Source organism: Elgaria multicarinata, chromosome 4, assembly GCF_023053635.1.
Source record: "Elgaria multicarinata webbii isolate HBS135686 ecotype San Diego chromosome 4, rElgMul1.1.pri, whole genome shotgun sequence".
In the NCBI taxonomy this organism is placed as follows: Eukaryota; Metazoa; Chordata; class Lepidosauria; order Squamata; family Anguidae; genus Elgaria; species Elgaria multicarinata.
In genome coordinates this window covers 72,715,463-72,729,776 of record NC_086174.1, presented here as the reverse complement: position 1 = coordinate 72,729,776, position 14,314 = coordinate 72,715,463, and the positions used below count along the sequence as shown (strand labels likewise).

At 37.9% G+C, this 14,314-nt stretch overlaps 1 protein-coding gene across 1 annotated transcript in view; it reads left to right on the top strand.

The window, feature by feature from the left end:
* The window catches only part of CCDC170 (coiled-coil domain containing 170), a 74,576-nt gene that overhangs the window by 43,622 nt on the left and 16,640 nt on the right, over positions 1–14,314 (top strand). The window contains exons 7-9 of the mRNA XM_063125692.1: positions 2,477–2,677; positions 6,826–6,999; positions 7,602–7,844. Of these exons, the coding sequence (XP_062981762.1) occupies positions 2,477–2,677; positions 6,826–6,999; positions 7,602–7,844 (618 nt within the window). The remainder of the gene's footprint in view (positions 1–2,476; positions 2,678–6,825; positions 7,000–7,601; positions 7,845–14,314) is intronic.

Below are 14,314 nucleotides of genomic sequence, written 5' to 3'. Positions count from 1 at the left end.
GCAAGTTAACAAAGCACAGTTAAGACAGATTTTATTGTTCATATGTTTTTGCATAATGAGACTTAGTCTCCTTTTGGCTTTGTCCACACTTGAGTTAGATTTTATTTTTTTTAAATTCTGTTGTCTTAACATTTGTGGCCTAAAAGCATACCAGCTTTAATGTCAAAAATGTTGTATAGTATTAACTGATTGTGGTTCATTCCAAAATTCAAGCCCTTGCTTTCCTCATGTTTTAGTACTTTCACGTTCCAATTTTTAATAGCCCACACTCTTGTTTCTGGGTATTTGGCCAGAGTGTAGTCTCATTGGCTTCTCACGCCATGACCCTACCGGGAAACATCAGGAGGTATTTTTTTTTATCATTCTATGGTCCATTTATCTGGATTCATCTCCCAGGGATGGAATATAGGCTCTTCTCTGCTGTGCCTCTATCCTATTGGCTGGCCTGCCACCATAAACTGTGATCCCAGGTGTGTGGATCTCTGTGTCTGTTTCCCTGTAACTTTCGCCCCTTTGCCTTTTGGTCCTGAGAAGGATTCCTGATTTGGAAAGGACTTTTAGTACACAAAAACAGATTTTTGTAAGAGTTAGCAACACTGAATCAACTCACTTGACCTACAAGTCTCATATAGATAGGACTAGGCAAGCGAGGCAGCTGTCGTAGGGACCAGCTACAGTGGGGGGTTGTTGTTGTTGCCACCATCTCACATCCCTGTCCAACTGCACTTTAACAGAGACTGAGCATGGTGCCAGCAGCATGCAGGGTAAGTGAAGCATGGCATCCAGGCTCATGGCTCATCTGCTGGTGGCGTTAGCACTGGATGCCTCTTGGGTGTTGAACCCCCAAGACTGGGTGACCCACCAGACACAGGAGGAGGTGGGCTTGTCGGATCATGCCACAGGGAAATAGAGGGCTCCGGGGCCCCATCCAATATCTCAGGGGGACCACTGGTCTCTCACCCAGTGCCAGTTTTGCAGCAGCACCAAAATGTGCCTGTTGCCCATGGCACTTGACTTATTGGTCAGCTGCAGCTGGTCCACATTGCCTGGGTGATTGATCTCTTCTCTCAGCAGGCCGAGCAGGAGGATGTGGTCTGGGACTGCTGTCCTTTCAGCCTTTGGCTGATGTAGACACAGAGGCTGCTTGCAAGAGAAGTATAGGTGCAGCACAGACAGAGAGGCAAGCCGAGCTGCAAATGCTCACACAGCTGTTGCTGTAGTGGTACATTGGACTGCAGTCTGAGCTCACTGGAATGGGGAATGGGGAGCATGGAGAGGGTGAAAACATGGCAGTCATGGGAGTGAGGAAAGGAGGAGAGTGTGGGAGCCATTTTATGCAGCTCAGGATCACTGCACCCATCAGGGGTAGGGTGGGGGAGTGGGAAAAGAAAGTTACATTTAAAAAACACTTACCTTTAACGCACGAGCGTTCGTGCGCTGCTGTTCCTTAAAAAATAAAAAAATGGCAGACACGATGCCTCTCCTGCTGAGGTTGTCACATGTCATGTGTAGACAGAGGAGGGATCTCACATTAAACACCTCCTCCATCCCGGGATAGCAGGTAGGTTTAGCTAAGGCCACTGTGGTATTGAAGTGCACTGACAACTGTTGGGTCCCATTGACAAATACCATATACCACTTTCATACCACTTTCAAAGTGTGATATCCTGCTTGGTGTAGACGTGTCCTGGGCCCCAACAGTTGTCAGTGCACTTCAGTACCACTATAAAGCAGTAGTGTAGATCCTGCAGTGCACTTCAATACCGCTACAAAGCAGTCGTGTGGCTCCTGCCTTTTATATACTGCTTTCATACTGTTTTCATAGTGGAATATCCTGCTTGGTGTAGATGAGTCCTCAATCCCCAAACAGCTCTATATTAGAAGACGTGCCTGCAGGAGTTAAAATAAAATTGAACTAACTATTTATTACAGTGGAATAGAGTATTCATATGAATAGTCTGTGAAAGCAATAGAAATATTCAAATAATCAGAAATACTGATGAATAACAGAACTGATCTAACACAGAGCGTGTGTGTGCACTGGAGCATCCTTCAGTCCTGGTTCAGGACTTTAGCACAAAGCTAGAAGTATGAGAAATTGTACCTAAGGAAGACAGGTGCATGTAGCATGGGCTTCTTTTGAATACCAATATTGCTACTGTGGACTGCATCAACCATGTAGTCCAACAAAATGTATTCTGGAATGATAAGGCCATTGTCTCCAAATATTCCTTAACCGAGTATTTGTTGTCTCTGTATTAGAGATGTCATCCAGAGAAAATATTGTCTGCATGTAATTCAATGTTGGGGCCACTTCTTTTCTGCTAATTATATTCCTTTAAATTTAATTTGCTTCCCTTTTTGCTGAACATAGGACAATTATTTCACTATTTCAGATAGTTTGGTGATGTGTTACTTTTGCCATAGATTAGTGTCAAGCACAGCTGCTGACTTGAGTTTGCTTTCCCCCCTGCAGATGCTATCCCAGCTTGAAGCCCAAATAGCGAAACTGACAGAGACACTGGAGGCTCAGACCAAGTCACACCAGGAAGCTTTGCAAATGACCAGAAAAGCAGAAAGCAAATCTGAGACACTTCACAATCAATTGATGCGTCTGGAAGGGGAGCTGGTGTCTGGGGATGTGATACAAGATTCTCTGAAGCTTGAGAAAGAAAATGTAATATTTTATATTTCTAGGAAGGGCACAAGTCAAGCTACAGAGACAACTGAGTTAAATGTGGGGGCAAACTAATATGTCAGTTTCAGTTTCTCAACTTTCCAGTCTTAAATTTAATTCATCTCATACATCAGTTTGAGCCTTTTTTTTAAAAAAAAGTTTTGCATGAAAATTCATACAAATTAGTGTGCCTTTTTCTCCAAATTATGCTTAGCATGCACATTTTTGCAAGCATTTTCCCCTAACAATGCATTTATTGATGTTATTTTCTCTAATTTATGTATTTTTGCACTTTTCCATAACACACACATTTTTAAGACATTTTTTGAGCTGCGAAGTTCTATCCAAAAATTCAGAGAATGATGAGTTCTGAAGGATAACTATTTTGGTCAACCTATAGATTCAAAAGTACAAAATGCAATGAGTTCTCATTAAAATGCAAACTGAAACAATTTTTCCCCATCTGGAAAATTAAACTTTCTCTGCAAAATTAAGTATTTCAGTGAAATACTCTTCAGTGAAAAATGGGAGGGAGACCCAACCCCATTAAACTTCCAAAATGTTGCATAATGTTTTGAAAATATGTTTGGAGAATGTATAAAGGAATATTACGTAGTACATAAAATAGCCCTGACAAGACTTTCAGCTTAAATATGTTAACCTAACCCCAAGTATTTAAATCTTAGGAAAGGTTGGCATTAATTAAATGTTTTTCCTAAGGTGGGCATTACTTAAATAACAGGATGTATTTCTGCCAGTAATATACTTACATTCAGTTAATCATTTCCAAGATATCTCAAGACACCAAGATACTTTATCACTTCTGGGCACCAACCAAACGGTCATTTAGTAACAACTTATGGTGTCTTGATCTTACCTACAGACATTAATTAATATTTTAAAATAATTAATAATATAATCTGAAAATCTACCAAAGGTATCAATTAATCATATTAATTTCAAAATAGACTTTAAAGCTATTGAAGAATAGCAACAAATCATTTACATATTTCTTTTATTTATTTATAACATTTATATACCACCCTACATCCAAACAGATTCCAGAGCAGTGAACAATAAAAGATTAAAAATAAATAAATTAAACACCGTATTTAAAAAATGTTGTTTTTTTAAAAAAAGAAACCAATACCAATAAAACTGTGGCCGGTCAATCAAGGAAGGCTTCTTGAAATAAAAATGTTTTCAGGAGGCACTGAAAATAGCACAAAGTTGGTGCTTGCCTAACCTCCAAAGGTAGGGAGTTCCATAGAAAGGAGGCTGCCACACTGAAGGCTTTTCTCCAGGTAGACTCCAATCGGGCCATAGTTCCATGCAGAAGCACCAGGAGCATATGCCATATGACAACCTCTGAATAAAATCATTTTATATTCAACCTGTTCATGCAGGAAATCTCTCTACTTTGCCTAATTGCACACGCCAAGGTTTCCAAGCATAAATCAGATATCAACGGAGACAGAAGATAGCTGTGCCTTGAGCCTTGCTCCAAACTAAAGAATCTTGAAAGAATTCCATTTGCCATCACTTGTGAAACAGGAGTTATAAAATTCGAATCCATTTAAAAATTCCTGTGGAAACCCAATTTATTCCAAGGTTACAAACATAAACTGCCAATATAATTTGGCAAATGGTTTCCCAGAATGAAGTGAGATAATTGCAGCCAAGTCCATTCCTTTAGAATTCAAAGCAGTCAGATTTACTGCAAGCATTAAATTATCTGCTCCTTGTCTCTGGCGAATAAATCCCACTCGATCAGGATTCGCTAATGTATACATCGCACACTAAAGTCTATTAATCACAATTGCTATTTATGTTTTAGTATCCACATTGATTAAGGAAATTTGTACAGTTGGAACGCTCTTAGAGATTAATGACGTATAAGCATCATATAAAGTTGTGGGTCATGTTCCTGATTCAAAAACCTTATGATAAAGACAAAAAAGCTTCTGAGTCAAAAAAATCTAAGTGGACATTATACCATTCCATAGAAAAACCATCTGGCATCAGAGCTTTCCAATTACTCATATTCTCAATGATACACTTAACCTCTTCTACCTGCAAAGGCTCTGTAAGTAGTTTTTGTTGTTGCTGCAAACCCAGTTGTGGAAGGACCAAATCTTTTTCAAATTCCTGACTCCTAGGATCTCTATCCTTACTATATAGTTTGGAATAAAAAAACTGAAACCCTAAATTTACATTTTTTACAGGGTGTGTGTGTGTGTGTGTGTGTGTATATATATATATAAATAATTGTGGCTATCTTTAATCAACAGAATATAATTCTGGATTTTTTGTTGTCAGAACCCTGCCAGGCCTTTCGCCACTTCCTCAATACCACTTCCTCAGACAAGTCAATGCCAATCTGCTTTAGATGAATGTAGTTTATTCAATTCATATTTATCACATAGTAGTCTTTGATAGAAGTCTGGGAGGGACAAACTGCAAATGGATTTAATGAGGACTTCACTGTTTTATCTAAGTTCTCTTCCTCCATAAGCTTTTCTTTGTGAGAAGCATACACAATAATTCTTCCCCTCATATAACCCTTAGATGCCTTCCAATCCATAACACAAGATGTGACTCAACCCTTGTTAATTTCAAAATATACATTAAATCCAGATGCCATCTATGTTTTATTAAGCAGTGAAACATTCATGCATCAAGAGATTTAACGGAATTAGGCAATTTTATCCCTAAATAGATTAACTGGAGCATGGTCTAAAACCCCCCATCATAATCTAAAAGAGGCAAAAAATAGAATCTTGCCCTGAAGGATGCAACATAAACCATGCATCAATCAAACCTAACTCAAACATATAAACCTTCAACATTGAAGAGATTACAAACTGAAATTTGTGAGTGGGTTTACTCCTATCCAAAATTAGGATCAGAATCTCATTGAAATTTATTTATTTATTGCATTTCTATACCACCCAATAGCTGAAGCTCTCTGGGCGGTTTACAAATTTAAGACAATTCAAAACAAAACAATAGTATAAAACCATAATATAAAATACAATATAAAAGCACAACGAAGGTAAAAACAGCAGCAATGCAAAAATACAAATTTAAAATACAAATTTAAAACAGCAAAGTTAAAATTAATTTATAGACTGTTAAAATATTGGGAGAATAAAAAGGTCTTCACCTGGCGTCTAAAAGAATATAATGTAGGTGCCAAGCGAACCTCCTTAGGGAGCTCATTCCACAGCTGGGGTGCCACAGCAGAAAAGGCCCTCCTCCTGGTAGCCACCTACAAGTCCCTAAGAGTTATCAAATGATAATAAATAATACTAAGCATGTGGTTAAGGCACTCATGAAACATAACAGGCCAATCCAAATTAGTCACCATAGATGATTACAGGAGACAATTATTTTGCTAGAAGAAATTCTGCAGACACTATCTTCTAACAACCCCCTGAGGAAGGCCTTTGAATAAAGTACAAGCTGAAACGTGTCAGGCTTTGTGAAATTAAACATTTTGCATCCTGAGAAGCCGTTTCTCTTTTTTCTGACCAATTCAAATTAGGACCATATACATTTACCATAGTGATGACCAAATCTGTAAATTTAACTACAAAGTATGACAAAATCTGGATCCAACTAAATATGTTAAGTATGTGTTGTATAAGAAATCCTTGTGTTTGTTCACCCTGAACTCACTGCCAGTCTATTTCATTATGAGACTCTGAGGTCTACTGTTAGCAAAAAGAATAATTTCTTTAGACATAGTGTTTCTCAAACACATTCATATTCATAATTTTATAAACTGTGATTATGTCCTACCTTAGTCATCTCAAAAAAAAAAAGCCCCAAAATGTTGGTTTCAATTTTTTTCTTGGAAATGTAAATTAGTTGAAAATGTATTTTACCATTATTCACTGATACAAAGAAATACTACATGTGATAGAATAAATCCAGATTAAATGTTCCCTTTTGCATTATTTTCATATGCACAGAGCAGGTGATATTTTCCTTCTATCAAATTTCTGCAGGGAAAAGGTATTATATTTGGAAATAAAATTCTGTATAAAAGCAGTTAGTAGAGTGTAAAAATACTGTTTTCCTTTTGCTGTCTGGAAGACGTTTTGTTGCTTCTTTATATTTCTTTCCATATTTTCTCTCTGAAGTATCTTCAGTTTTTGGATCAGCTTTCTGAAAAGATGAATCTGAACCATGTGACAGCTGATATTGGCTTTGACATGAGGTTCGAGGCAATATTGGCTCGCGTGGAGCAATTGACCAAACTGGAAGGACACACATTGACAGAAAATAAGATTATGGCACGAAATTTGCAAAGAAAGGTAGGGAAAGTGGAGCAGGATTTGAGAATATCTGTTTAAACAGAGCAAGGTTCATTATCTGATTATTTACACCAGCATGTTGGAGTTGCAGACTGAGGCCTTAGCTAGACCTAAGGTTTATCCCGGGGTCATCCCTGTTCATGTAAATGACACACAGAGGATCCCAGGAGCAGGCAAGGACGACTCTGGGATGATCCCGGGATAAACCTTAGGTCCAGCCAAGGCCTGGGATGAGGGAAACCTGAATTCAAATCAGATCAACCAAGAAGCTTGGTGAATGACCTTTGGCTTGTTACTATCTCTCAGCCTAACCTACTTCACAGGGTTAATGTGAGGATAAAACGGAGAGGATGAGAACCATGTATGTTTCTTTGAGCTCCTTAAAGCAGGGAGGGGGCAACTTTCCACCCTCCAGATGTTTTGACCTACAACTCCCATTGGCTCTAACCAGTTGTAGGCCAAAAAATCTGGAGTGACACAATTAGCCCACCCCTGCCATAGAAGAAAGCCAGGTTTCAAATTAAATAAATATTTTCCATTATATTTAATGTGAGTGAAATATGATGATATATGTTATTCATTTTCTTTATTCTGAAATGTAGTTGAAAACTCAAAAAGAGCAACTTGACAACAAAGTGCTACAGATGAAACTTTTGCGTCAGAAGATAGTTCAGCTGGAAGAAGAGAAGCAAGTACGCACAGCCCTGGCTGTGGAAAGAGATGAAGCCAACCTTACTGTCAGAAAGTTACAAAAGAAACTGGACAGATTACAGAATGAACTTGCCTTGGCGAGAGAAACAAATACAGACCTGAAAGTTAAATTGGCTGACATCAACGAACTGAAGGTGGGTAATAAGATTTTTGAGTCATGTTTGGACAGGGTATAAATGCAAGTGAGTGGTTTTGCATTTAAACAGATCCCGAGAAGAAAGCCAGCCTATGATCAGAATAAACAAATAAATATTTGAAATTGCATTAAATGAGGAGGAATACCCTGTTCATGTTGATTACTCTGCAAAGCTATTCAACAAGGCATTGCAAATTTGTTCTTCAGAATCTTGGATTTCAGAAGGCAGATCATGTTTTAAACAATTCCAAAATATGCATTTTGAACTCCGCCGAGGGTGGTGATGTTTGGGGGGTAGATTTGCAGGGGTAGAGGTTAACTCCTCCCTCTGCCTTCCACTTCTTTGCTCTCCACTGCCCCTTTGGAACTGCTTTTCTAAAAAGAATATATTGATACTGAGCTTCTAAAACATGTTAGTATGGAAAATAGGGTGACCATATGACCGGTTTTGCCTGGATTTGTCCGGGTCTTTGATGACAAATCCGGGAGGGGGAGGGGAAATCCGGATTTCCCCCCCAAAGAGCAGCTCTAATGGGAATTAACAAAAATGCTTATAACTCCATCATTTTTTAAGATAAAGACATAAAACTTGGCACGATGGTAGCTCTTAGGAAGGGCTTTAGTCATACCAAATTTGAAACAGATCTGTTCATCCATTGATTTTTTAGGATTTTTTTAAAAATTGAGGTTTTAAAATTATTATTTTTAAAATCGTCATTTTTAAAGATAAAGAGATGAAACTTCGCACCATGATAGGATTTAGGTAAAGCTTTAGCCACACCAAATTTGAAACAGATCTGTTCATCCATTGATTTTATAGGATTTTTTTTTAAATTGAGGTTTTTAAATTATTATTTTTTAAACTGTCATTTTAAAGATAAAGAGCTGAAAGTTGGCACCATGATAGCTTTTAGGTAGAGCTTTAGCCATACCACATTTGAAATAGATCTGTTCATCCATTAATTTTTAGGATTTTTTTAAAATTTGAGGATTTAATTTTTTTTAAAAAAATATTATTTTTAAAGATAAAGAAATGAAACTTGGCACCATGATTGCTCTTAACAAGGACTTTAGCTATGCCAAGTTTGAAACAGATCTGTCCATCCATTGAGTTTTAGGTTGTTTTTTTTAAAGTTTGAGGTTTTAAAATTATTTTTTAAAAATGACATTTTAAAAAGATAAAGGGCTGAAAGTTGGCACCATGATAGTTCTTAAGGAGAGATTTAGCCATGCCAGGTTTGAATCAGATCTGTTCATCCATTTTTCTTAGGATTTTTTTAAAAGTTCAAAGTTTTAAAATTATTGTGTTTTAAAACTACTGGAGCCATATCCTTCAAACTCAGGTTGTCAAACCTCCTCTTTGGGGTTTTGCATATTGAGCAGTTTCAGCCCTTGGCATTAAGGGGATCTCCAGTCTTTAGGTAAACTGCCACAACACCCACCCTAATGTTAGAGTAGAGAAACTTGTGACAATTATACACAAGCTTTTTAAAAAAATTGAAATTAAAAAAAGCCAGCTATCCGGCCCGCCAGTAGCAAACCCTGTTAACAACAACAGCAGCCTGCAATGAGTGAAGACACAGTCAGAAAATATATTTGAGGGAAGGGGAGACTGTATCACACAAAGCATAGCAAAAGCTTCAAAGTACAGCAAAACCTACAAAAGTAGGAGAGTGAAGTTAATTTCAGATACATTGAATCTCTCACTTGTTCTTTATTTCAGTGATTTTAACATTAAGATGCTATGTAGAACAGATTTGTCTTAAACGTGTGCTATAAAATCAGACATGTGACCAAGGCTATATTCGGGTGGGCACGCCCCCTTGGTGCTGGACACGCCCCCTTGGGGGCCGACCATGTTGTCCTCCTTTTTGGTTTCCAAAATATGGTCACCCTAATGGAAAATGTAGTTAGCCCCTCCATAGGTGGGGAATCATTGCACACTATCTCCACCCACCCACCCCCACAAACACACACTTTATAAAAACAGAAATAATATTTTCACTTGATCTTAGCCATAAGGACACAAACCTTTTAATATTGCCAGAGAAGGGCTGCTTTATTTATTTATTCTGCCCCCACCCCAAATGGTGCTTAACAACACAACATTCATATTAACAGAATCTTAATTTAAAACTGTGCCTTTAAAGCCAATAAATTAAAACTACAATTTTGAATACAACAAAGAAATAAACAGCCCCAAATAATTAAAAACCCTTCAGCAACCGACCAGCTTACGTGTCCCAGGCCTGTCGAAGAAAAATCTCTTTGCCTGCTAGTTGGAAGGACAACAGAGAGCTTCAATCTGCCTAATGCTAGTTTTGGCCTTGACCCGTTGTCTTTTTCATTTTTACAGGCTTATAAAATTTGAAGTTTTAGTGTTGCCAGATTTAGTGGTATATTTTATATGGCTGCTTTTAGGCTACAGTCCTATACGCCAGGGCTAAGAACCTTTTTGGGCCTATTTGTCAAGTTTGAGAAACCGTCTTGGGTACCATCATTCATTCTTTCATTCATTTGTGATATTTATATGCCACTAAATATAATAAAAACCTTAAGTGGGTCGTGTATCAATATTAAAATCACATTTAAAATACAATATTAAAAACACAACATTAAAACAATTCCAGTTACAATAAAAGAAATACAAGGAGCAATTAGATGGAGCAGCAGGATTAATTTAATTACAGCCTGGGGAAAGCCTGGGTGAACAAGTGTGTTTTCAAGAGGTGTTTGAAAGATACATTTTCTTCCTCTCAAACTGCACGAGGAGGGTTTTCCAAATGGGCCCCACTACTAACAAGGCCTGCTGTCGAGGCATTGCATAGCGTACATTCAGTTCGTTTTGGAATGACCAACAAAGCCTCCTCTGCGGATCTTAAAGGTCACCTGGGTATGTATAAGCGAAGGCAGTCTGCTAGAAATTCCGGTCCCAAGTTGTTTAGGGCTTTGTATGACAATAATGTAACCTTGTATGTGGCTCGGTAGCTATTAGACATGGAATGGCAACCAACAGCAATTTTTTAAAAAACTTTTAATCAATTTTTAAATAATTTTTAATATGTGCCTGGGGAGCTCTGGGGAATATGGGGGTGCCTGCATAACTGTGGTCACGGGTAGGGGGAGGTATGGTGCTGGGGGAGGAACAGGCCAGATGAGGAGAAGAGGGGACAGATTCCTTACAGCTGTCCCCTCTTCTAGTCCTTCCCCCAACCAGATGGTTCCTGGCGGCCTTATCAGCTTGCTCTCGGGTCTGGTGGTGCTGCTGCTGAATGCCAGGTCAGTCCAAAACAAAATCTCTCTCATCCATGATCTGATTGTGGATGAGGGGGCTGACCTGGTGTGCATCACTGAGACCTGGGTGGGGGAACTGGGAGGGGTTGCTCTCACCCAGCTCTGCCCTCCTGGGTCATAGTGATGACCAAATCTGTAAATTTAACTACAAAGTATGACAAAATCTGGATCCAACTAAATATGTTAAGTATGTGTTGTATAAGAAATCCTTGTGTTTGTTCACCCTGAACTCACTGCCAGTCTATTTCATTATGAGACTCTGAGGTCTACTGTTAGCAAAAAGAATAATTTCTTTAGACATAGTGTTTCTCAAACACATTCATATTCATAATTTTATAAACTGTGATTATGTCCTACCTTAGTCATCTCAAAAAAAAAAAGCCCCAAAATGTTGGTTTCAATTTTTTTCTTGGAAATGTAAATTAGTTGAAAATGTATTTTACCATTATTCACTGATACAAAGAAATACTACATGTGATAGAATAAATCCAGATTAAATGTTCCCTTTTGCATTATTTTCATATGCACAGAGCAGGTGATATTTTCCTTCTATCAAATTTCTGCAGGGAAAAGGTATTATATTTGGAAATAAAATTCTGTATAAAAGCAGTTAGTAGAGTGTAAAAATACTGTTTTCCTTTTGCTGTCTGGAAGACGTTTTGTTGCTTCTTTATATTTCTTTCCATATTTTCTCTCTGAAGTATCTTCAGTTTTTGGATCAGCTTTCTGAAAAGATGAATCTGAACCATGTGACAGCTGATATTGGCTTTGACATGAGGTTCGAGGCAATATTGGCTCGCGTGGAGCAATTGACCAAACTGGAAGGACACACATTGACAGAAAATAAGATTATGGCACGAAATTTGCAAAGAAAGGTAGGGAAAGTGGAGCAGGATTTGAGAATATCTGTTTAAACAGAGCAAGGTTCATTATCTGATTATTTACACCAGCATGTTGGAGTTGCAGACTGAGGCCTTAGCTAGACCTAAGGTTTATCCCGGGGTCATCCCTGTTCATGTAAATGACACACAGAGGATCCCAGGAGCAGGCAAGGACGACTCTGGGATGATCCCGGGATAAACCTTAGGTCCAGCCAAGGCCTGGGATGAGGGAAACCTGAATTCAAATCAGATCAACCAAGAAGCTTGGTGAATGACCTTTGGCTTGTTACTATCTCTCAGCCTAACCTACTTCACAGGGTTAATGTGAGGATAAAACGGAGAGGATGAGAACCATGTATGTTTCTTTGAGCTCCTTAAAGCAGGGAGGGGGCAACTTTCCACCCTCCAGATGTTTTGACCTACAACTCCCATTGGCTCTAACCAGTTGTAGGCCAAAAAATCTGGAGTGACACAATTAGCCCACCCCTGCCATAGAAGAAAGCCAGGTTTCAAATTAAATAAATATTTTCCATTATATTTAATGTGAGTGAAATATGATGATATATGTTATTCATTTTCTTTATTCTGAAATGTAGTTGAAAACTCAAAAAGAGCAACTTGACAACAAAGTGCTACAGATGAAACTTTTGCGTCAGAAGATAGTTCAGCTGGAAGAAGAGAAGCAAGTACGCACAGCCCTGGCTGTGGAAAGAGATGAAGCCAACCTTACTGTCAGAAAGTTACAAAAGAAACTGGACAGATTACAGAATGAACTTGCCTTGGCGAGAGAAACAAATACAGACCTGAAAGTTAAATTGGCTGACATCAACGAACTGAAGGTGGGTAATAAGATTTTTGAGTCATGTTTGGACAGGGTATAAATGCAAGTGAGTGGTTTTGCATTTAAACAGATCCCGAGAAGAAAGCCAGCCTATGATCAGAATAAACAAATAAATATTTGAAATTGCATTAAATGAGGAGGAATACCCTGTTCATGTTGATTACTCTGCAAAGCTATTCAACAAGGCATTGCAAATTTGTTCTTCAGAATCTTGGATTTCAGAAGGCAGATCATGTTTTAAACAATTCCAAAATATGCATTTTGAACTCCGCCGAGGGTGGTGATGTTTGGGGGGTAGATTTGCAGGGGTAGAGGTTAACTCCTCCCTCTGCCTTCCACTTCTTTGCTCTCCACTGCCCCTTTGGAACTGCTTTTCTAAAAAGAATATATTGATACTGAGCTTCTAAAACATGTTAGTATGGAAAATAGGGTGACCATATGACCGGTTTTGCCTGGATTTGTCCGGGTCTTTGATGACAAATCCGGGAGGGGGAGGGGAAATCCGGATTTCCCCCCCAAAGAGCAGCTCTAATGGGAATTAACAAAAATGCTTATAACTCCATCATTTTTTAAGATAAAGACATAAAACTTGGCACGATGGTAGCTCTTAGGAAGGGCTTTAGTCATACCAAATTTGAAACAGATCTGTTCATCCATTGATTTTTTAGGATTTTTTTAAAAATTGAGGTTTTAAAATTATTATTTTTAAAATCGTCATTTTTAAAGATAAAGAGATGAAACTTCGCACCATGATAGGATTTAGGTAAAGCTTTAGCCACACCAAATTTGAAACAGATCTGTTCATCCATTGATTTTATAGGATTTTTTTTTAAATTGAGGTTTTTAAATTATTATTTTTTAAACTGTCATTTTAAAGATAAAGAGCTGAAAGTTGGCACCATGATAGCTTTTAGGTAGAGCTTTAGCCATACCACATTTGAAATAGATCTGTTCATCCATTAATTTTTAGGATTTTTTTAAAATTTGAGGATTTAATTTTTTTTAAAAAAATATTATTTTTAAAGATAAAGAAATGAAACTTGGCACCATGATTGCTCTTAACAAGGACTTTAGCTATGCCAAGTTTGAAACAGATCTGTCCATCCATTGAGTTTTAGGTTGTTTTTTTTAAAGTTTGAGGTTTTAAAATTATTTTTTAAAAATGACATTTTAAAAAGATAAAGGGCTGAAAGTTGGCACCATGATAGTTCTTAAGGAGAGATTTAGCCATGCCAGGTTTGAATCAGATCTGTTCATCCATTTTTCTTAGGATTTTTTTAAAAGTTCAAAGTTTTAAAATTATTGTGTTTTAAAACTACTGGAGCCATATCCTTCAAACTCAGGTTGTCAAACCTCCTCTTTGGGGTTTTGCATATTGAGCAGTTTCAGCCCTTGGCATTAAGGGGATCTCCAGTCTTTAGGTAAACTGCCACAACACCCACCCTAATGTTA